This window comes from Elephas maximus, chromosome 7 (assembly GCF_024166365.1).
Source record: "Elephas maximus indicus isolate mEleMax1 chromosome 7, mEleMax1 primary haplotype, whole genome shotgun sequence".
Classification (NCBI taxonomy): Eukaryota; Metazoa; Chordata; class Mammalia; order Proboscidea; family Elephantidae; genus Elephas; species Elephas maximus.
Genome location: NC_064825.1, coordinates 59,383,902 through 59,406,764, shown reverse-complemented (window position 1 = coordinate 59,406,764; position 22,863 = coordinate 59,383,902). Strand labels below are relative to the sequence as shown.

At 39.2% G+C, this 22,863-nt stretch overlaps 2 protein-coding genes across 2 annotated transcripts; both read right to left on the bottom strand.

Moving 5' to 3' along the window:
• Nucleotides 1-10,385: 10,385 nt before the first annotated feature.
• Nucleotides 10,386-11,330, bottom strand: LOC126079271 (olfactory receptor 56A3-like). The gene has a single exon (XM_049890193.1). It carries the CDS (start codon nt 11,328-11,330, stop codon nt 10,386-10,388), a length of 945 nt encoding a protein of 314 aa, XP_049746150.1.
• A 7,447-nt stretch (nt 11,331-18,777) lies between these two features.
• Nucleotides 18,778-19,743, bottom strand: LOC126080061 (olfactory receptor 56A3-like). The gene has a single exon (XM_049891376.1). It carries the CDS (start codon nt 19,741-19,743, stop codon nt 18,778-18,780), a length of 966 nt encoding a protein of 321 aa, XP_049747333.1.
• Nucleotides 19,744-22,863: the final 3,120 nt, after the last annotated feature.

Here is a 22,863-nt window from a genome sequence, read left to right as displayed (position 1 = left end):
ATCAATTTGGCTGGGCCATTCGTCCCAGTATTGTGTGGTTGTCCTCCATTTTATAATTGTAATTTTATGTTAAAGAGGACTTGGGTGGGATTGTAGCACCCTTACTAAGGTCACATTCCTGATCCAATGTAAAGGGGGTTTCCCTGGAGTGTGGCCTTCACCGCCTTTTATCTTACAAGAGTTAAAAGAAAAGGAAGCAAGCAGAGAATTGGGGACCTCATACCACCAAGAAAGCACTGCTGGGAGCACAGCAAGACATTTTGAACATGGGGTCCCTGCACAGAGAAGCTCCTAGTCGAGGGAAGATTGATGAGATGGGCGATAGAGAGAGAAAGACTTCCCCTGGAGCTGACACCCTGAATTTGGACTTGTAGCCTACTAGACTGAGAGAAAATAAATTTCTCTTTGTTAAAGCCATACACTTGTCGTATTTCTGTTATAGCCGCACTAGACGACCAAGACAGTTATCAAATATTTTTATGGATAAGATGGTTGAAAATAGTTTGCATTGTTTTAATTTAATTTTTCTGATTGCTGAATACTTTTTTTTTAAATAAATTTTTTAGTCATTCTGGTTTTTCTTTCTGTGAATTATTTGTTTACATTCTTTCCCATTCCTGCTCTTATTTTCATGGCTTATAGCAGCTCCTTGTATATTCTAAAATTTAAATTTTTGAACATTTTTTATTTCCATTTTAGACATTGCTGATATCATATTTCAATCCATTACACGTTTGCCTATTTTTTTAATATGATGTCTTCTGTTAAATAGAGATCTTCATTTTGATATAGGCAAGCCTACCTAGATCTCCCCTAAGAGTGTCTGCTATTGGCATAATATTTAGGAACTCTTTCCCCATCCCAAAGTCACAGTTATTATTCATTTTATGTTTTCTATATTTGGTTAAGCTTTTGGCTGCTAACCAAAAGATCGGCAGTTTGAATCTATCAGTAGCTCCTTGAAAACCCTATGGGGCTGTTCCACTCTGCCCAGTAGGGTCACTACGAGTCAGAATAGACTAAAGTGCAATGGGTTAGGGCCGCTAGCATTTTTTCTTCCACGATCTTTATAGTTTTTGGTTTCATATGTAGGTCTTTGATCCATTTTGAATTAGTTTTTGTGTGTGGCTTAAGGTGTGGAGCTTGTTTCATTTTTTTTACTGATGGAATCCAGTTTTACCAGTACCATTTGTTAAGAAAGACTCTCTTTTCACCATTTAATGGACTTTGGGCCTATGTTAAAGGTCAGGTGATGGTAGGTGGATGGGTTTATATCTGGGTTCTCAGTTCTGTTCCTTTGGCCAATGTGTCTGTCATTGTACCAGTACCAGTCTGTTTTGACTACTGTAGCTGTATAGTAGGTTCTGAGGTTAGGTAGTGTGAACCATCCTACTTTGTTCTTCTTCTTCGATAATGCTTTACTTATCTAGAGCCCCTTTCCTTTCCATATAAAGTTAATGATTAGTTTTTCCATCTCATTAAAGAATGCTGTTGGTATCTGGATCAGGATTCCATTGTATTTGTAGATTGCTCTGGGTAGAGTTGACATTTTCACAATGTTGAGTCTTCCCATCCATGAATACATGAAAAAGGTATATTTTTCCTTTTATGTAGGTCTTTGGTTTCTTGTGGTAATGTTTTGTAGTTTTCTTTGTATAAGTCTTTGACATCCCTGGTTAGATTTATTCCTAAGTTTTTTTTTTTTTTAACCTTTTTAGGGGCCATTAGAAATGGTAATTGCTTTCTTGATTTTCTTTTCATAGTTCTCTTTATTGGTGTACAGGAATCAGACTGGTTTTTGTACATTTATCTTGTATTCTGCTGAATCTTTCTATTAGTTTCAGTAGTTCTCTTGCTTAGTCTTTTGTGCTCTTTATGTATAGTATCATATCTTCCTCTAATAGGGATAGTTTTATTTCTTCTTTACCAATTTGGATGACCTTTATTCATTTTCTTGCCTTGTTACTGTAGTTAGGACTTCCAGCACGGTGTTAAATAGGAGTGGTGATAAAGGGTATCCTTGTCTTGTTCCTGTCCTCAGGGGGAGTATTTTCAGCCTCTCTCTGTTGAGAATGATGATGGCTATCAGTTTTGTATAAAACGAAAAACCTAACCCTTTGCTGTTGAGCTGATTTCGGCTCTTGGTGACCCTATTGAACAGAGTAGAACTGTCCCATAGGGTTTCCAAGGAGTGGCTGGTAGATTCGAACTGTCAACCTTTTGGTTAGCAGTCAAATGCTTAATGATTATGCCACCAGGGCTCCTAATTTTGTATCCCAGTGCCGTCTGCTCTTTATTATGTTGAGGAATTTCTCTTCTATTCCTATTATATGGAGAATTTTTATCAGGAATGGGTGTTGGACTTTATCGAATGCCTTTTCTGCATCGACTGAGATAATTACGTGATTATTTTATTCATGTGATGGATTACGTTGATTGATTTTCTAGTGTTGAACCATCCTTGCACACCTCATATGAATCCCACTTGGTCATGGTGAGTTTTTTTTTTTTTTTTTTTAATATGATACTAAATTCTATTGGCTAGAATTTTGTTGAGAATTTTTGCATCTATATTCATGAGAAATATTGGTCTACAATTTTCTTTGCCTAGTTTTGGTATCAGGGTTATGCTGGCTTCATACAATGAATTTGGGATTATCCCTTCCTTTTCTATGTTCTGAAATAGTTTGAGCAGTACTGTTGTAAGCTCTTCTCTAAATGTTTGGTAGAATTTCTAAAAACCAACTTCTGATTTTATTGATTCTCTGTATTGCTTTTCTGTTTTTGATTTTATTTACTTCTGCTTTGCTCTTTGTTATTTCCTTTCTTCTGGTAGATTTAGGCTTAGTTTGCTCTTCTCTTTTTAGTCCTGGAGTTGTCACGTTAGGCTACTGATATGAGCTCTTTCTTCTTTTTTCTATAGGCATTATTGCTATAATTTTCCCTCTGAGTTCTGCCTTTGCTGCATCCCATTAGTTTTGATATGTTGAGATTTCATTTGACTCTAAGAAATTTGTGATTTCTTTTTTGATTTTTTTCCCTTTACCTAGTGATAATTTAATAGTGTGTTTGTTTAATTTCCATGTATTTGTGTATTTTCTATTTTTTTTTTCTGTTATTAATTTCTAGCTTCATTCCATTGTGGTCAGAGAAAACATTTTGTATGATTTCAACCTTTTTGAATTTATTAAGACACTTTTTGTGACCTAACATATGTTATATCATAGAAAATGATTCGTATGCACTGGAGTAGAATGCATATTGTGCTGTTTTTGGGTAGAGTGTTCTACATATGTCTGTTAAGTCTAGATGGTTTATAGTGTCATTCTGGTCCTCTGCTTCCTTGTTGATCCTTCCAGATGTTCCATCCAATATTGAAAGTGGTGTATGAAGTCTCCAACTATTATTGTTGTGCTATCTATTTCTCCCTTTAATTCTCTCAGTATTTGCTTTATATATTTCAGTGCTCAGGTGTTGGGTGCATATATATTTATGATTGCTAAATCTCCTTGATTAGTTGATCATTTTATCACTATATAACATCCATCTTTATCTCTTCTAAAAGACTTTGTCTTAAACTCTACTTTGTCTGACATTAATATTGCTACCTCAGCTCTCTTTTAGTTATTATTTGCACGGGATATTTTTTTCTATCCATTCACTTTTAACCTATTTGTGTCCTTGGGTGTAAGATAGGTCTCTTGTCAACAGCATATAGTTGAACCATTTTTCTCATCCATTCTGCCACTCTCTGCCTTTTGATTTACATTCACTGTCATTTCCAATAGGAAGTGGCTTACTTCTGCCATTTTGTTGTTTTTTGTGTGTCTTTAACCTTCTTTGTCTTTGTCCTTTATTACTGCTTGTCTTTGTGTTTTGTTGGTTTAGTTTAGTGAGCCATTTTGATTCCCTTCTTCTTTCCTTTTGTGTGTGTTTTTTAGATATTTTCTTAGTGGTTACCGTGAATATTCCATTTAACAGCTTGTAAATATAATATTCTAGGGTAAGTTGGTGCCAACTTAATTTCAGTAACATACAAGAAGTTGTATAGCTATGCCATTCCTTCTGCCCTTTTGTTGTTGTTATCACTAATTATGTCTTTATATTTCATGTGCCCTGTAATATAAATTTATTCCTGCTTTTTATGTATCTGTTATTAAGAAACATGCCTTCATGTTAGAATTATCAAGCATGAATACCTTATTACTAGCTCTTACACTTGTTCACTCATTTCCTTTTATTAGGGATCTTTCTTTTTATGTATAGCTTTGAATTACTTTTTATTGTCTTTTCCCTTTCATCTACAGAACTCCCATTTGTATTTTTTGTAAGGCCATGGTGCAGATGAACTCTCTCAGCTTCTGTTTATCTGAGAATGTTTTAATTTCACCTTCATTCTTGAAGGGTAGTTTTACTGAGCATGGTATTCTTGGTTGTAGTTTTTTCCTTTCAACACTTTAAATACACCTACTCCTCACTTATTGACTATCTTGTTATCTGACATTTCACATTTACAATAGTAAAATATCTACTATTCAACTATTTCACCGATCAATGGTGTACATCTGGCATTAACCCTTTCATGACCAGTGGGACAAATAACACCCTCTGATGTTTTCTATGTCTTGGGTCCAGAGGGACATATGTGTCCCACATAACATTTTTGGTCTGATGTGGTCAACCTCCATTTGCACATAATGCCAATTTTCGCATAACAACCTGGCTTTTGGAACTTAAACATGTTGATAAGTAAGGAGTGGGTGTACTGTTTATCATTCCATTGCCTTCTGGTCTCCAATGTTTCTGAGAATAACTTGGCATTTGATCTTATTAGGGATTCTTTGTATGTGACTGTTTGCTTCTCTCTCACTGCTTCCAGGATTCTCTTTTCGTCTTCAATTTTTGAGAGCATAATTATGATTGGGATAGATCTCTTTGGGTTTGTCCTGCTTGGGGTTCTTTGAACTTCTTGGATTTGTACATTCATGTACTTCATTAAAGTGGGGAAATTTTCTGTCATTAATTCTTCAAATATTCTTTCTCCTGTTTCATGCTCTTCTTCTTTTGGATTTCTCATGATGCGTATATTAGGTCTCATGTTGTCCCATACTTCCATTAAACTGTGCTCAGCCTTCTTGAGTCTTAGATCTTGTTACTTTTCAGTCTCTGTAATTTTAACTACCTTATCCTCTAGTTCACTGGTTCTTTCTTCTGCCTGATTAAATCTTTTGGTTAGTACTTATATTGTGTTTCTCATTTCAACTATTCCTTTCAGTTGCAATATATTTTTTTTTGATCCTCATTTTGTTCTTGCATTGTTTTTCCTTTTTTTTTTTAGCTCTTTGTCTATGTTTTCCCTTAAGTCTTTGTGTTTAGTACAGTATCGTATTATATTTTGCCACTTTTCCCCATATTTGGTCTTCTCTAGATGCACTTTCAGGAGCCCTGGTGGCACAGTGGAGCCTGGTGATGCAGTGGTTAAGTACTTGGCTGCTAACCAGAAGGTTGGCAGTTTGAATCCACCAACTTCTCCTTGAAAAATGTATGGGGCAGTTCCACTATGTCCTATAGGGTTGCTATGAGATGGAGTCAACTTGACAGCAAAGGTATTTTTCTAGATGCACTTTTGTTCCCTTTGTCATGTTCATTTGGATGGGTCATTGTTTCTCTGTTCCTTGTGTGTCTTGTGATTTTTTGTTGGGGCACTGGAATTTTTGAGGGTGTTAATTTTCTCGGTTCTCCCCAGTATTTTGGGGTTTTGCCCACATTACTTTCTGCAATAAACTCCTAGACAGGCAGAGCCTTCAGCCTTTGCTTACTTTTTCCTTTCTCTGTGATAGCTCCCTTTCACTCCCTGGTTTAATTATGATTTGAAAGTCCCAGATCTCAGTTTTCAACTTTTGTTCTCCTCCAAAACACCAGAAAGAATGCTGTGATCAATCTGTCCACCAGCTGGCACCATCACTCAGGTAAGATATTGTGTACTAATCAATCTGTCCACCTGGGGGGAGGGGGGAGCTAGTCCCCTCTCTCTGGTTATTACTCCCTTCCATCCTGTGTTTCTGTGACTATGTTTTCAGGCAAAGAACCCACACCCAGTGACCTCTCTTCAGGGCTGGGTGTTGCCCTCCAGTTTTGCCAGGGGCTTCCTTCCCTGCTCTGTTTCAGGAGGAGGAGGTGCTGACATTCCCCAGAAGAACCTCCAGAGATCTGTCTTGTTGGTTTCAGAGCCCTACTAGTCCTGTGGTGGTTGGGGAGGTAGTCTCCTCTTAAGACACCCTTCCCCGGCTCCACAGTAGAGGACCTTCTGTAAGAGTTCATATCAGTGCAGCAGCTGACATTACTAGGTGAGGAAGGGATTGTCATGCTAGGAATGAATCCCCGGGGAGGTCTGCTTTGTTGCTGCCAGAGCCCTCCCCATAGAATGTTAGGTGTGGGTGTAGCCTCCACTCAAGAAGCCTGCTTCCTAGCATATAGCAGCCTTATTCATAAGTCTTCAGCACCAATCAGAAGGGGAAGTAGACAGACACAAGTTGATCCCCAGGGAGATCTGTCCTGTTGGTTTCAGATACCTGAGGTATGGTGTGCACAGGGAGACAAGTAGAGTGCTGACGGCCTAGAGGGCAGACTCCACTGCAATGGCCTTCTGTATCAGTTCGCAACAGTCTGGCAACCAACAGTTACCAGGTTAGGAGGGAGTGCCATGTGTTGGGCAGATCTCCATGGAGGTCTGCCATGTTGCTATTAGTCCTCCGGTAGGTTGTTGGCTATGAATGTAGCTACCACTCAAGATGCCTGATTCCTAACACACAATGGTCTCAGACAATCCTCAGTGCCAACCGGAAGCGGGGGCAGACTAACCCAAATTGACTCCCAGGGAGGTTTGTCCTCTTGGTTTCAGAGACCTGGACTATGGGGTGCCCAGAAAGGCTGACTATGGGCTTGAACTCCACTCCAGGAGTCTTCTGTAGCAATTCACTACAGGCTTGCAGGTGATAGTGTTCAGTGGGAGGAGGGATTGTCACACTCCAGATGGACTCCCCGGGAGGTCTGTCTTGTTGCTATCAGAGCTCCCACTGTAGTATGTTGACTGTGGGTATAACCTCCACTTAAGTTGCCTGCTTCCTAGTACACAGCAGTCTCAGTCAGCAGTCTTCAGTGCTGACTGGAAGGGGGAGAAGGCAGACCCAAACTGACTCCCCAGAAGGTCTGTCCTGTGGATTTCAAAGGCCTGAGCTATGTGGTGCACAAGGAGGGAGGTAGAGTGTTGACTATGAGATCAGAATACACTGCCTTATTGATTTTAGAGCAGAATCTTGGGGTTCTGACTCTTTGTACAGGCAGGGGGTATGGGGTTTAAAGAAACAGGCTCTTTTTCTGGGGCCATTTCTCCAGTTTACAGAAGCCGTGGCCTGTGTGGATGGGGGAAGAGGTAGGGAAAATGAGAAAAGCAGTTTTTATAATGAGTGCAACTCATTGTTGATTCATTGACTCTTGCCTGTCTGCAGTTCCCCTCTGCTTTCCTCTGATGCCCAATTCAGAAGCCCTTAAAGCTGAGTGCCATTTTCTTGTAGTGTTTCTTATTGTATTTGTGGGGGAAAGTAGGAATGATTATCTGTTTTTGCTATCATCTTCCCAGAATTCCAACATATATGGTTTTAATTTTTTTTAATTATGTGAATGCATAATTACTTTTCAAACAGTAGCTCACAGGATATTGTCTTAGTTATCTAGTGCTGCTATAACAGAAATACCACAGGTGAATGGTTTAACAAAGAGAAATTTATTTTCTCACGGCCTTGTAGGCTATAAGTCCAAATTCAGGGTGAAAGCTCCAGGGAAAGGCTTTGTCTTTCTTTTGGCTCTGGAAGATGGTCTTTGTCATCAATCTTTCCTTGGTCTAGGAGCTTTTCTGCACAGGAATCTTGGGTCCAAAGGATGTGCTTTGCTCCCAGCATTGGGCATTGCTTTCTTAGAGATATGAGGTCTCCTCACTCTGTGCTCACTTTCCTTTCTTTTTATCTCTTGTAAGATAAAAGCTGGTGCAAGCCATACCCAGGGAAACTCCCTTTACATTGCATCAGGGATGTGACCTGAGCAAGGTGTTTCATCTCACCCTAATCTTCTTTAACATAATCTAATCTTGCCTTATTAACCACAGGCAGAGATTAGGATCTATAACACCTAGGAAAATTATATCAATCACAAACTGGAGGACAAGCACACAATACTGGGAATTATGGCTTAAGCAAGTTGACATATATTTTTGGGGGACACAATTCAACCCATGGCAGATATTCAGGAAGAGAGAAATGGAATTTCAATTAACTGCTCTTCACTGTGAGATGAAGATGAAAAATAAATGGACAGAAATTGGAAAAATGCAAGCTTAAGTAGGGTAGGGATACAATCTTGGTGTTTTCTCCTAAGACTGAAATATCCAGACTCTCGGGACAGTATTGATATTGGACTATTGAGAAATTCTCCTTTACGTTCCACATAAAGGAGCCCATGCTTATAAGTTGTCATTGAGGGACAAAAGCATATCTAGAATGAATATTTTAAGACAAATTGTTCACTACTCTCAGGTAATAGATGAGCAACTGAAACAGTGAGAACAACTGATTTGTTCCCAGGCATCCAATTTGTGTGTGTGTATGTGTGTGTGTGTTTGAGAAAGGCCTACAATCCAGATTCTGTAACTCTGTTACAGGGCAATGTTTCCCATCTTGGGACTAAGCCCTGTCTAAGTTCTTGCCTTCTTCTGACCAAGAATGGCCAGAAGAGGCTCAGAGGTTCCACACAAACAAAGGTTTATTAAGGACAGAAAGAAAGTAAAAGGCTCATGAGGGAGAGGGCTTTCCACCTATGTTAGCCTCCAGTCTCTCACTGGACAAAAGACCTCTTAGGGCTTATAAAAGTTTTTAGGCAGGAAAAAGGCAACATCTTTATTCATTAGATGGGTGGAGATTTCCAGGAGAAGGGGAGGGGTTATGAAAATCAAATGCGTGTGCAGTTAGAATTCAAGATGGACTTCCTCACAGAGGTTGCTGAAACTAAGATGGAGTCTGTCACAAAGGCTGCAAGGATGTCGAACAGGATTTATTCTGGGGTGTTGTGCATGTGTGATGTCCCTGGATCTTGGTTCGAGCCCCGGCAAGGGGTGTCTGCTAGGTCACATTGATCTTTACTGCTCATGCTGGTGAGGGCTTGAAAAACAACTCAGAAGGATTATCAGTAATTTATAGCTGGTCAAGCACACAGGGCCTTGAAATGTAGTCCTTATTTAATTCAGCCAGCCCAATCTCTTCCCTGTCTCAACTCTTCATCCAGTGCCAAGTATCTTATTGACCATACGTCAACCTTATTCCATTTCTCACCCCTTTCTCGTTAAGAAGAATATATTCCTAAAACTCAGGGAGTTTTGGATTCCACTTTGAACTTCTCAGAGCAACAACAATGTTCTTTTCATTTTTGTGTACTCAATGGCTCATGGATTCCCAGGATATAGTATGTGCTCAGAAAATGTCCAATTAATAAGAAAATAATGGTAAGCCAGGTTATTTTACATTCCAGTGTCATTACTGGATCTTATATCACAATCATTACAACCCTTTGTCTTACTGACAGAGCTACGTCCACATATCATAAACTATGACCCCCTCAATCTAAAAGACTAATGTCCAAAGTACAGACACATTGGGGAAAAGGATTTAGAAGTCATTTAAATTCAATAAAGCTCATTGCTTATTGTTACACACATGAGCAATCCTGGCAAAAACCATGCAGTTTTGCAATGAACATGGCAAAAGACCACCTTGTCTGATAAAGGAGAGACAGACAGAGAAAGAAAGAGAGAAAAGAGAGAGAAAGAGACGGAGAGAAAGAGATAAAGACCTAACTACAGACTAATGATAACTTATCATCATTCAGGACTGAAATTTTAATTCCTGTAACTTATTCTTCACTATATTCCTTTCTGTAGAAATTTGAGTAACAATACAAAAAACAACATGCAAAATATCTATAGTTATATATTTAGGAACATAAATTTCATGATAAATTAAGAGTTGCATTTTCAGGAATATTAAATTATTATTTTAGAACCTGCCCAAAGAATCTCAGTTTCTGAATAGTAGGATTACAAGCATAGAAATTAAGGAGAAAGGGTCAAAGTGATTCCCAATGGAGGAGTGAGAAAAAGGGAAACTTAAAATACAAAACAAAGCAAAAACAATGTGAAGGTTCAGAAGTCACAATACCTAGTTTACCTAGCTTGAGATTATAATTAATAAATTTGACCATCGGTACATTCATTCATTACTGATTCCTAAAACATCATTCTTTAAAAGGAATGCAGAGATCCAGTTCTCTTGTCCTTATCACTACCCTTTCTTCAGTAATCTCTGGATTCCTTGCTTGATCTCCTGGGTTCGCACTCCATAAACAATGGGATTGAGGGCTGCAGGAATGATGTGGTGGAGGACATTGAGCAAGACTGGCACATCAGGGGAGACCTTCTTCTTAGCCACATGAGTAAGGACGAAGACCAGGAGGATGGTGCTAAAAAAGAAGATAAGGATGAAGTGGGAGCCACATGTGCTTAGGGCCTTGGCCACAGCACCCTCTGCCTTGAGTCTCAGCACAGCTCGCAGTATGAGGGTGTAGGAGAGAAAGATGAGGATGAGGTCAGATCCTAGCAGAGTCCAGCCTACAGCAAATTGGTAGAGGCGATTGATGGTGACATCATCACAGGAGAGCCTTGAGACAGACATATTGGCACAGATGCAGTTCTCAATGACATTTCTCCCACAGTAATGGAGTCGAGCAGAGAGAATGGCAATGGGCAGGGTAAAAATAGAATTTCTGGCCAAAATGAAAATGACAGCCTTGGCTACAAATTGGTCAGTGATAATGGATGTGTACTGCAGTGGGTGGCAGACGGCCACATAACGGTCATAGGCCATGACCATGAATGTGCAGGACTCCATAGCAAAGAAGTAATTCATGATGAACATCTGGAAGAAGCAGGAAAAGAAGCTGATGGGTCTGAGGTCGAACCAGAAGATGGCCAGTACCTTGGGAATGACAGTGAGACAAATCACCACGTCCTGCAGGGAAAGGAGGCTGAGGAGATAGTACATAGGCTTGTGCAGGGAGGCCTCCAGCCAGATGGTGATGAGGACAATAGCATTAGACCCCATGGCCAGGAGGAAGAGGAGGCTGAGTGGCAGGGACAGCCATAGCTGCCAGCTGGGGTACCTGACAAAACAATTTAAGAGGAAGTCTGAAATCCCAGTGGAGATGGAGCCATTTCTGTAAGGTGTCATCTTGTGGATTTTATTTCTACAGCTTTCCTTTGGTGATCTGGAAAGTTAGGATCAAAATTTGCTTCTGACTTTATACTAACAAAGGTAGAAAAATTCCACTTTTTTGAATGGAACTTATGGCTTCTAGCCTGTTATTTTGCACTAACTGGAGATTTTTGTATGTTAAAAAAAAAAAAAAAAACTAACAGAGGTAGAAAAATTCCACTTTTTTGAATGGAACTTATGGCTTCTAGCCTGTTATTTTGCACTAACTGGAGATTTTTGTATGTTACGTATGGAAAATAAATCCATTACAATCTTTTGAAAATCTTGTTTCTCAACATTTCTTAATTCTGGAACAAATCATCTTATCAAGTTCAATGAGTAATTTTAATAAGCTGTGAGGCAGTGACCCTTGCCATTGAGGACTGCGATAAAATTAGGCCCACTGATTTCAACAGTGTGGAGGTGGTGAAGTTGATCTTCAGTGACTCATCTCTGAATCCCTTTTCCCAGTTGCAGATAATGTCCCCCCAACACACACCAGGTACACTGCCGTGTTGTCAGTCCTCTCTTCTTATTTACCCTTTAATACTGGGCACTATGCCAGGTGCTGGGGAGACAAAGATTAGCAAGTTCTGTCCTTGCTCTCAAGGCAATGACAATTCTCTATAGGGATGGGAACGGAGAAGTATAAGACAAGGTGATGAGAGCAATGACAGAGTCATATGCAGAGTATTTTGAGAATGTAGTTGAGAACTAATTCCCTCAAATGAAATTAAATTGTTCCCAGGACTATCCTCCTGATGAATTTTAAAGTTTAGTTCAAAAAGGCTAAGAAAAATGAATTGCCTGTGGCAGTGAGAGATGCCTGCTTAATATTCGGGGTCGGCCTTTCTGAAATCTTTCAAATCATGCTGTGTATGGTCCCTAGATCTGTCCACATTGTTCTGGCAAGTGTCATCCAATGAGTGGAATTTACTTTCTTTCATCATTATTTAGACTCCACTTTTCATATCCATTTAGCTAGCTGATAAAATATAAATAGTTCACAGTGTATTGAACTCTCAATACTTACCAGGCACTGTGCTGAATAAAATACAGCAGTATTATTATTTCACTTGATTATTAAAACAATCTTGTGAAATAGGTCTTATTTTTGTGACTTTATAAATAAAGGAAATCAGATGAAGAAGGTTGAGAAAAGTCTAAGGTCACATGTACAGTAAAACTTTCAACCTAAATGCAAACCTCTCTTTGCTTTGAGACCCAGTTCTTAGTCATTGATGCTGTACTACATCTAAGCAGCTAAGGAGCATGGGTTGGATGGCTTCTTAGGATTCCTCTGAGCCCTTCAACACTTGGATACTGGATTTGGTTCCTCAGTCCCTTAATGAAGAACAAATCTCTCACCTTAGTGTAATTAACCTACTGCTGTCTAGTCAATTCCAACTCAGCAGAACCCTGGTGATGCAGTAGAGCTTGGATGCTATCCAAAAGGTCAGCAGTTGGAATCCACCAGCTGCTGTTTGGAACACTATGGGGCAGTTCTATTCTGTCCTACAGGGTTGCTATGAGTTGAAATCTAGCTGTTAATATTACATATTTTTTCTTTCTATATGTGCCCTTGGCCCCATACTTCCAGTCCTGTGCACTTTGTTTTCTCAATCTTCTTACTAAAATGACCTGAGAATTATCTATCTCCTCCCGACTTCTCTCTTCATTCTTTTTGATGTTCCGGTTTAAAAACAAGGGGTTCTGACTAATTAGTGTCTGCCAGGAGTTTTCCCTCCTTTTGGAGGCAAAAGTAGTTTGAAGATATACAGAAGGAGTTTACATTATCTCCCAATTCTTTTCCAGGCATTAATAATAGAACATGTTAATAATGCCTTTGGTGCATTTCTAAGCAGTTTTTAAAGGTTTCTCATTTGTGCCAACGAGACACAGTACACAAAACAGGGTTCCCGTTATACCAATTAATTTTGTCACCTAACTAAATTGTGTTTCAACTGTATTAAGTATCTTTTCCAAGAGTTTACAGTTGGAGATGGGAGAGCTTTGTAGCTAAAACTGAAAAGTTGTCTCCAGGCCAGTACCCATAGAAAGTCCCTACATGCACAGTAAGCACAGTGGTCTGGAGTTTAGTATGTTATTCGGTATTTTACTTTAAGTGTCGTTATTTTATTCATTTATTTTTTATCATAATCCTTCTTATAACAATATGCCCGATTGGAACCTCTCTTTTCCCTTACATTTGCACTTCTGACTCCTACCTATTTCCCTGGTTCATTTGGTCCTATCTTTCCTTAATATTCTTCTATGTTTTTCCACCTTGTTGTTTTCCTGTATTTTCTCCCTCTCAGACCCAAAAAGTGATTGGAAAGCTATATCTGTGACGATGTCTATATCTATTTCATCTGTCTCCTCTGACAAACTTTCTTGCTTCATACCTCCACTGCATGCCCCATCTACACATTTTTCATCTCTTCTACTTGGTGATTCTGAGCGTTGACTTGGGGCAATGGGTTTCAATAGTGGGAGTACTGAAGGTGGTAGATGTCTTAAGGTAATAATCTCTGGAAAATAGCTTCCAGATCTGAGATGGTGACCAAAGAAACTTCTTCATGTACTTGACATTATAACATTTGGTTGGTTCTACTTCTCCTGATTTTTTTTTTCCATTCATATTCCAGAGTTTGAATAGTTATCTTCCTGATCCAATGCTATCCCCACTGTAACCACCTTTTTTATCTTTGGCTGCACCCAAGCACAGCAAATGCAAATTTCAGGCTGTCAGATCCTGACACTACTTCCTTCTATCACCTCTTGCTGTTTGCACTTTATCAGCTCTTTCTCAGCTCACACTTTGTTTAACATTATTTAGAGCTCCACTCTTGGAAAGCACAGCCTCAATTCTCACCCTTGCCAAGCCAGATTAAGGATCTCCGCCTGATTGCTGGAGAGCTCAGCCACATGGAAACACCTTTGCTGCAAGTAAGAGGATCTACAAGGAAACTTAGAAGAAGCAGAATATTCTTTCATTTCCTGGGTGGCTTGGAAGGATTATTTCCAGCAGTGGAATAGAATTTCTGGAGAACACATAGGGAGAATTTTGCATTCTTTTATCTTTCTCTTTTTGCCTTTTGTTTTTTTCTTCAACGATTTATTCAACAAACATAGAGCGCCTACTCAGTTCTAGGGCTAATGTTACTGAATATGCTTTTATCTTTCCTCTTCCTCTTCATTCTTCATCTGCAATCAGAGCCAGCCCCCACAGTAGTAGGATTGAGCCCCTGCAGCTAATTATGTCTTGCCTGCATCAGAGTCAGGGTGAGAAAGCCGAAGAGTTGAGGCCAGAACCAATGCAAGGAACGAAGCCAAGCCCTGCTCCCAGGCTGCAGGATAGAACTATGTCACAGCACCCCAGAAGCACAGACTTTGAGATTTGGAGGGGATATTAAGGATTTTAGTCCCATGGTATTCATATAAACTTGTAAAGTATTTCTATCAGTTTACCCTTCAAACTTCAATTGACTGGTTGCAAATACAGAAAGGAAATTGCCTTTTTTTTTTTTTTGTGGCTTGTCTTTCTAGTTTTAGCATTTCAGCTTTTAAAAAATTCTTTAGATGTTGTTCCCCTTTCCTCACTCTCATATGCGTCTTTGCTTTCTGGTTTGTTACTTTATATAATGAGATCACTTCTTCCCCCAACAGATCAATACACAAATTTTGTCTTGTAGGGCTTCTAGATTTCCAGGTACCCAAGTCTTGCAACTATGTCCTGCTTTTTAGCTATCACAGTACTTTAGTTTGCCATGGACAAGCTCCAGTTTATCTACTTACTTCGTACATCAAGCCCCCAGAGGAGGCCAAGGCAGTTAAGGGTCCTCTATTACCTCTGCTCAGGTTACTCAAGCATCCCTGACACACATCCAGGCTGAAGAAATGGGGCTCCTCTGCCTTCTGCCTAATCTTGGTGCCCATGCTCCTTAGATGTCTCTCCAGGTTTCCCTTCTAGGACTTACTTTCAGAAGGTGCAGTAGCATGACTCCACTGGTGCTGGCACTTTGACCAGATACTAATAGAGCTGAGACGGTTCCAACCTCAGTGACCTCAGGACCCTCCCCTGAGGGAACATGTCTATCCCTGTTCCCTTGGGAGAGAGGTGGAAATCAGCAATAGCAAGTCCACAAGGTCTTGCTAAAACACATTTTATTTCTCAATAACTAAGTTTTTGTTGTTTCATTTCACTTTTATCATTATAATGTCATGGTTAAAGTCATGATAACTCATCATCTCTCCATTCAACCGCATGGGTGGACAATACCTGTCCTCCACTGAGCATGTTCTCGAAGCCCACGAGAACTTGTGAGTAAACTTATTGTATTCTTATGGGGGGCTGAGAGTATACCTGCACATACGTGTGAGAATGTATGGGGCGGGGGTATATGTAAGTCCTCGATGTTCAGGGAAAGTACTCACTGCCTGCAGTTCACACAAACAGTGCAGCGTCTCCTAGGGCTGGGGCCTACAGGCTCTTTGTCTCAGGTAGAGATACAACCAATCTCTTTCCTATTTTAATTTTTCTGATTTGTCGTGTGTGTGTGTGTTTAATAATATTTTTAGTTACTCTGGTTTTCCTTTCTGTGAGTTATTTATTTATATTTTTCCCCATTCCTGCTCTTCTTTTATTTTGATGGCTCATAGAAGCTCCTTGGATATGCCAAAATTTAAGTTTTAGAACATTTTTATTGTACGTTATTCGTTGCTGATATCATTTTCCAATCCATTACACGTTTGGACTTGATCACATTTGTCTGTTTTTTAATATGATGTTTTCTGTTAAACAGAAGTCAACAATTTTGATACAGGAAAATCTATCTAGACCTTCCTTAATAGTTTCTCCTATCGGCACATTGTTTAGGAACTTTTATCCCATCCAAAGTCACGGAGTTATTTTTTATGATTTCTATAAGCTTTTGAGTCTTATTTTTTTTTTTTCGTGTTTTCAGTCCATTTATGATTTATGTTGTATGGGGTGTGGCTGAAATTCAGGTGGGTACTCTGGCATACTTGATTTGATTGTTAAGATATTAAAGGTGATAAATAGCGATTGTCCTAATCTCCCTGGGTGACTGCCCCCACCACTGTACTGGTGGCTGAGGACATTCTCCTGGGATCTTTTATTCTAAGGTCAAGCAAGTAAGTGTTAAATATTTGGCAGGCAGATGGCCTTTAGTTATGCAGGTGCCAATTCATTCTGATCAGTTAGTGCCCATGATATAATAGTTGTTAAATGTAGGTTAAAGTTAAATACTTTGAATTCTGATCAGTTAGTGTCCATTCTGTTTGTTGTTATTAGCTGCCTTCCAGTTGGTCCCAACTCATGACAACACCCTGCACAATGGAATGAAAAGCTGCCCAGTCTGGCACCACCTCCCTGATCAGGTTTGGATGAGACCATGGTGATCTATAGATTTTTCATTGGGTGATTTTCTGAAGTAGGAAGCCAGGCCTTTCTTTCTAGTCCGTCTTAGTCTGGAAGCTCTTCTGACATCTGTTCAACACAGCATATGCAAGCCTCCACTGACAGGTATAGCTGTGCATGAGGTGCATTTGCTGGAAATTGAAGCTAGGCCTTCCAAATGGAGGGACAGAATTCTACCATTGAAACATCAGTGCCCCCATTAAAAAAAAAAAAAAAAAAAAAAAACTGCCATACTGCTGAACTGCTGACCTTTTGTTTGGCAGCCAAGCTCTTAACCAGAGTTCCTATAGGTAAAGCTAAATATTTTGAATACTGATTATTTAGTGCTCAGTGGTACCGTAATTAAGAGCTTGGCTACTAACCAAAAGTTGGCAGTTCGGCAATTGGGTTTCAGCAGCTGTTCCTGGGAAATCTGAAGAGGAGTTCTACTCTGACTTGCTATGACGTTGCTGTAGACTTGCTATGAGTTGGAATCTACTCCACAGCAATAGGTTTTTTTTTTTAATGTTATACTGGTTTTAAAATACTAGTCAAAGTTAAATACTTTGGATATTAACCCTTGGAAATTGTGAAGTATGCAATCCACTTTACTTTCTGTAAATGGGGAGCAGATTATACCAACACAATTTTCTAAATAGTAGAGGTCTCCATTAGTTGGTTTAATTTCTTTCTTAGATATTTTTTTCCAAAGGAACCCAAATATGCCTAAAATTTTCTTTGTGGGAAGGTTTTAAAAATTTTTTTTCAGTAGATGTAAGGCTGTTCATATTTTATATTTCTGCTTATATTAATTGTTTTAATTTCTGTTGCTCTAGAATGTATTCATATTATTGAGTTTTCAAAACCAAATGGCACAAAATTGTTCATAATGCTCTTTTATTACCAAATTAAAGCCTGTGTTACCTGTAGTGATGTCCCTCTTTCATTCCTGGCATTGGACATTTGTGTTTTTTCCTTTTTTATGATCTGCCTATATTATATTAATTTTATCAAAGTATCAGCTTTTAGTTTCATTGATTTTTTCTTTTGTTTGTTTTATTTACCATTTTGTTGATATTCACTCTTGTCCTTCTTATTTATTTCATTTTATTTACTTTGGATTGATTTCTTTGCCTTTATTCTAACTAGAATGGATCTCCTAAGGCTAATTACTCACTACTCTCTAATAATATATGAGTATTTTTTTTTATCCTGAGACACAGTCTCTCTCTCTCTCTCTGAGTCTCAGGATGCTCATATATGTGTGTGTATACATATCTGTATATATAGAGAGAGATATACACAGACAGACATACAAACAGAGAACAATGACGTTGTTGAAGGCTGAGAGACAAAGACCTAATTACAGGCCAATGGAAAAGTCTCATCATTTAGGACTGAAATTTCAATTCCTATAGCTTTTTCTCCAATATATTCCTTTCTATAAACATAAGAATAACACAACATAAACCACAAAATATCCACAGTTGTATTATCAGTAATACAAAATTCCTGAAATATTAACAGGTGTATTTTCAGGAACATGAAATTCTCATCCTAGAGTCTTACAAAAAATTTCTTAATTTTAGAAAAATAGGAATACAAACACAGAAATAAAGGAGACAAGGTCAAGGAGATTCCTTAAAAAAGATGGAATCCTTTAAAAAATATACCCTGAAGTTTCAGAAAAGTAGTCACAATACCTAGTTTATCTGATTTGAGATTATAAATAATAAGTATGAATTGCAGCACACTCATATATTAAAAAAATTTAAAAAATTGCTGTGGAGTTGATTTCGACTCATACCACCCCTATAGGACAGAGTAGGATTGCCCCATAAGGTTTCCAAAGAGCTGATCTTTTGGCAAGCAGCCATAGCACTTAACCACTACACCACCAAGGTTTCCACCCATACATTACTGACTCATAAACCATGATACTATAGCCCATTGCCATCGAGTCGATTCTGACTCCTAGCAACCCTGTAGGAATGTAGAAATTCAATTCCTGCTGTCCTTATTACCACCTTTCTTCAGTAATCTTTCGATTCCTTGCTTAATCTCCTGGGCTCGCACTCCATAAACAATGGGGTTGAGAGCTGCAGGAACGACGTGGTGGAGGACATTGAGCAAGATTGGCACATCAGGGGAGACCTTTTTCTTAGCCACGTGAGTGAGGACGAAGACTAGGAGGATGGTGCTAAAGAAGAGGATAAGGATGAAGTGGGAGCTGCATGTGCTTAGGGCCTTGGCCACAGCACCCTCTGCCTTGAGTCTCAGCACAGCTCGCAGTATGAATGCGTATGAGAGGAAGATGAGAATGAGGTCAGATCCTAGCAGAGTCCAGCCTACAGCAAATTGGTAGAGGCGATTGATGGTGACATCATCACAGGAGAGCCTTGAGACAGACATATTGGCACAGATGCAGTTCTCAATGACATTTCTGCCACAGTAGTAGAGTCTTGCTGAGAGTATGGGAATGGGCAAAGTCATAAAGATATTCCTGGCCAAAATAAAAATGGCAGCCTTGGCCACAAATTGGTCAGTGATAATGGATGCATACCGAAGTGGGTGGCAGATGGCCACATAACGGTCGTAGGCCATGACCATGAATGTGCAGGACTCCATGCCCAGGAAGCAATTCATGATGTACATCTGGAGGAAGCAGGAAGAGAAGCTGATGGACCTGAAGTCAAACCAGAAGATGGCCAGGACCTTGGGAATAACAGTGAGACAGAGCACAATGTCCAGCAGGGAGAGGAAGCTAAGCAAGTAGTACATGGGCTCATGCAGGGAGGTCTCCAGTCGAATGGTGATTAGAAGGGTAGCATTGGCCCCCATGGCCAGGAAGAAGAGAAGGCTGAGGGGCAGGGGCAGCCAGAGCTGCCAGCTGGAGGACCTGATGAAACAATTTAAGAGGAAGTCTGAAACCTCACAGGAGATGGTGCCATTTTGCTGAGCTGCCATATTGTCATATATTTCTACAGTTTTTGTGATCTGTAAAATTAGGATAAAAATTAGCTACTGACTCAGGCAAGACACATGAAGATTGAAGAATTTTTCTTACCTGGGTGCACCTTGTGGATTCCAGCTGGTTATGCAGAACAAGTAAATTTATGTATGTATTCTTTGTGCGATGCTACAGGGATATTTCTATCACTTTAAACAGTAAAGACCTCTGAGGTAATATGATTTGTTTACACGTACTATTTGTTTAATATCTATTTTTTGATAGAATTGTTAGGTCTTCATAGAAACTAAAGATGGAGAAAATTAATTAGCTAGAATATGAATAATGAGTGCAGAAGTTTCTTTCAGATTTTGCAAACATGGAAGCATAACTCATATATTAGGAATCAGTTCAGAGGAATCTGTTAGTAGATTGTAAACTCAATTAAATAATCAATAGGTTAAAATAGAAAAGCAAATTTGTACAGTGTAGAAATTATCAGAGTACTCACTAGTATAAAGGTTAAGTATTGTTTGATACGACTCTGTTTTCAATTACATGTGTGTGTTTATGTATACATACATAATGTGCTTATTGGTTTGTGTACAAATTGAATTTATCATACATCACATCAGAAAAGTTTGAAAAGCATTCACTTCATTGATAAGGAAGGTGAAATATAATTTCACTACCATTTTGTTTGTTTTACACATAGATAAAAAAAATTTTTTTTACACACTCAAAAATTCAGGGTATCTTAAAAAAAAGTCTTTAAAATGGGATCATTGTGTTGCTTTGTAGTAATCCACAGGATAGTTGAAAGTTATATAAATCAATTTGAAGAACAAGAACTAAGAAGATTTTTGTAACAGGCAAGTCTCCAAATTTGTACTTAAAAATTTCTTCTCTGTTTTCTTTTTAATGACCACATAGGCTGCCATATCTGCAATTTAACCATTAAAATAAACTCAGATAACTAGCAGAGACCCAAAGAAATGTTCCTAGTCCCCATGTCACTTTGTGGCCTTTTGGCTGTATTTATTTTGCTTTGATTAGGGATTTTATAAAATTGTCACAGAAAATAAAATTAATTTCCATTTTTGTCTGAAAAGTAGTTTTTATTTGGTGGGTATTCTTTTCCTCTCTTATATCTTAGATCTTTGTATTTATAGCATTCCTAACTTTTAGAAGAAGCATTCTTCTTTAAAAGAAGAATGAACAGTTCCACGTAGCTATGAAGAAGCGATCCTTGACGTTAATCCAGTTGAAAAGTTGGTTCTTCTGATTGCAACAGTGTGGAGATGATGAAGTCCGTCTTTAATGTCCTCCTATCCCCTTTCCAGGAGCTCTGGCAGCAGAGTAGTTAAGTGCTCGGCTGCTAACCAAAAGGTTGACTCTTCAAACCCACCAGCCCCTCCCCAGGAAAAAGACGTGGCAATCTACCTCTGTAAAGATTACAGCCTTGGAAACCCTACAGGGACAGTTCTACTCTGTCCTAAGGGGTCCCTGAGTCCGAATCAACACCTTGACAAAGGGCAGCTAGTATCCCCTTTCCATTTCCCTTTTTTATTTGCATATAATGACCCAAGTTCACACACCCCACCCACCAGATTCTAGTTCAGTGTTGCCATTGCTCTCTGTCATTAATCTTTCCCCCTGGCGTTCTGATAGATGTTTGGGTTACAAAATTGAATATGCAACTGTCCTCATTATCAAAGCAGTAAAACCAAAATCTCCCTGGGTGTAATGGATAATAATAAGAACAAATAATAACCAGCAATGAGGGGGTCATGCATAGAGTATTAAGAGAGTGTAAGAGAGTGCTTGGTAAACACCCAAAAAATAAAAAATAAAAATGCTTTGCTGTCCAGCTCATGCCAACTGACAGCGAACCTGTAGGCCAGAGTAGATCTGTCCTCTAGGGTTTTCAAGAAGCGGCTGGTGGATCCAAGCTGCCAACATTTTGGTTAACAGCAGAGCTTTCAGCCACTGCACCACCAGTGCTTGGTGTATAGGCTGGAGATAAAGAATTGTGAATAAAATGATGTGATAACCTCATTACATTAAAGGTAAAGGATTCAAAGTTTCCTCTCTCACTGAATTTTGAAAGAGTCCAAAGAAGGCCACAACTTGGTGAAAGATATAGGTCAAGTCTTCCTGGGGTGGTTCAGTGTTGTTGTTGTTGTTAGGTGCTGTCGAGTTGGCTCTGACTCATAGCGACCCTGTGCACAACAGAACGAAACACTGCCTGGTCCTGCGCCATCCTTACAATGGTTGTTATGCTTGAGCCTGTTGTTGCAGCCACTACGTCAATCCACCTCATTGAGGGGCTTCCTCTTTTCCGCTTACCCTGTACGTTGCCAAGTATGATGTCATTCTCCAGAGACTGATCCCTCCTGACAACGTGTCTGAAGTGTGTAAGACACAGTCTCGCCACCCTTGCTTCTAAGGAGCATTTTAGTTGTACTTCTTCTAAGACAGATTTAATCATTCTTCTCGCAGTGCATGGTATATTCAGTGTTCTTTGCCAACGCCACAATTCGAAGGCATCAATTCTTCTTCCATCTTCCTTATTCATTGTCCAGCTTTCACATGCATATGATGTGATTGAAAATACCATGGCTTGGGTCAGGCGCACCTTAGTCTTCAAGACGACATCTTTGCTCTTCAACACTTTAAAGAAGTCCTTTGCAGTAGATTTACCCAATGCAATGTGTCTTTTGATTTCTTGACTGCTGCTTCCAAGGCTGTTGATTGTGGATCCAAGTAAAATGAAGTCCTTGACAACTTCCATCTTTTCTCTGTTTATCATGATGCTGCTCATTGGTACAGTTGTGAGGATTTTTGTTTTCTTTAAGTTGAGGTGTAATCCGTACTGAAGGCTGTGGTCTTTGTATCTTCCTTAGTAAGTGCTTCAAGTCCTCTTCACTTTCAGCAAGCAAGGTTGTGTCATCTGCATAATGCACGTTGTCTTCCTCCAATCTTGATGCCCCAGTCTTCATATAGTCCAGCTTCTCAGATTATTTGCTCAGCATACCGATTGAATGGGTATGGTGAAAGAATACAACCCTGGGACACACTTTTCCTGATTTTAAACCAATCAATATTCTCTTGTTCTGTCCAAACAACTGCCTCTT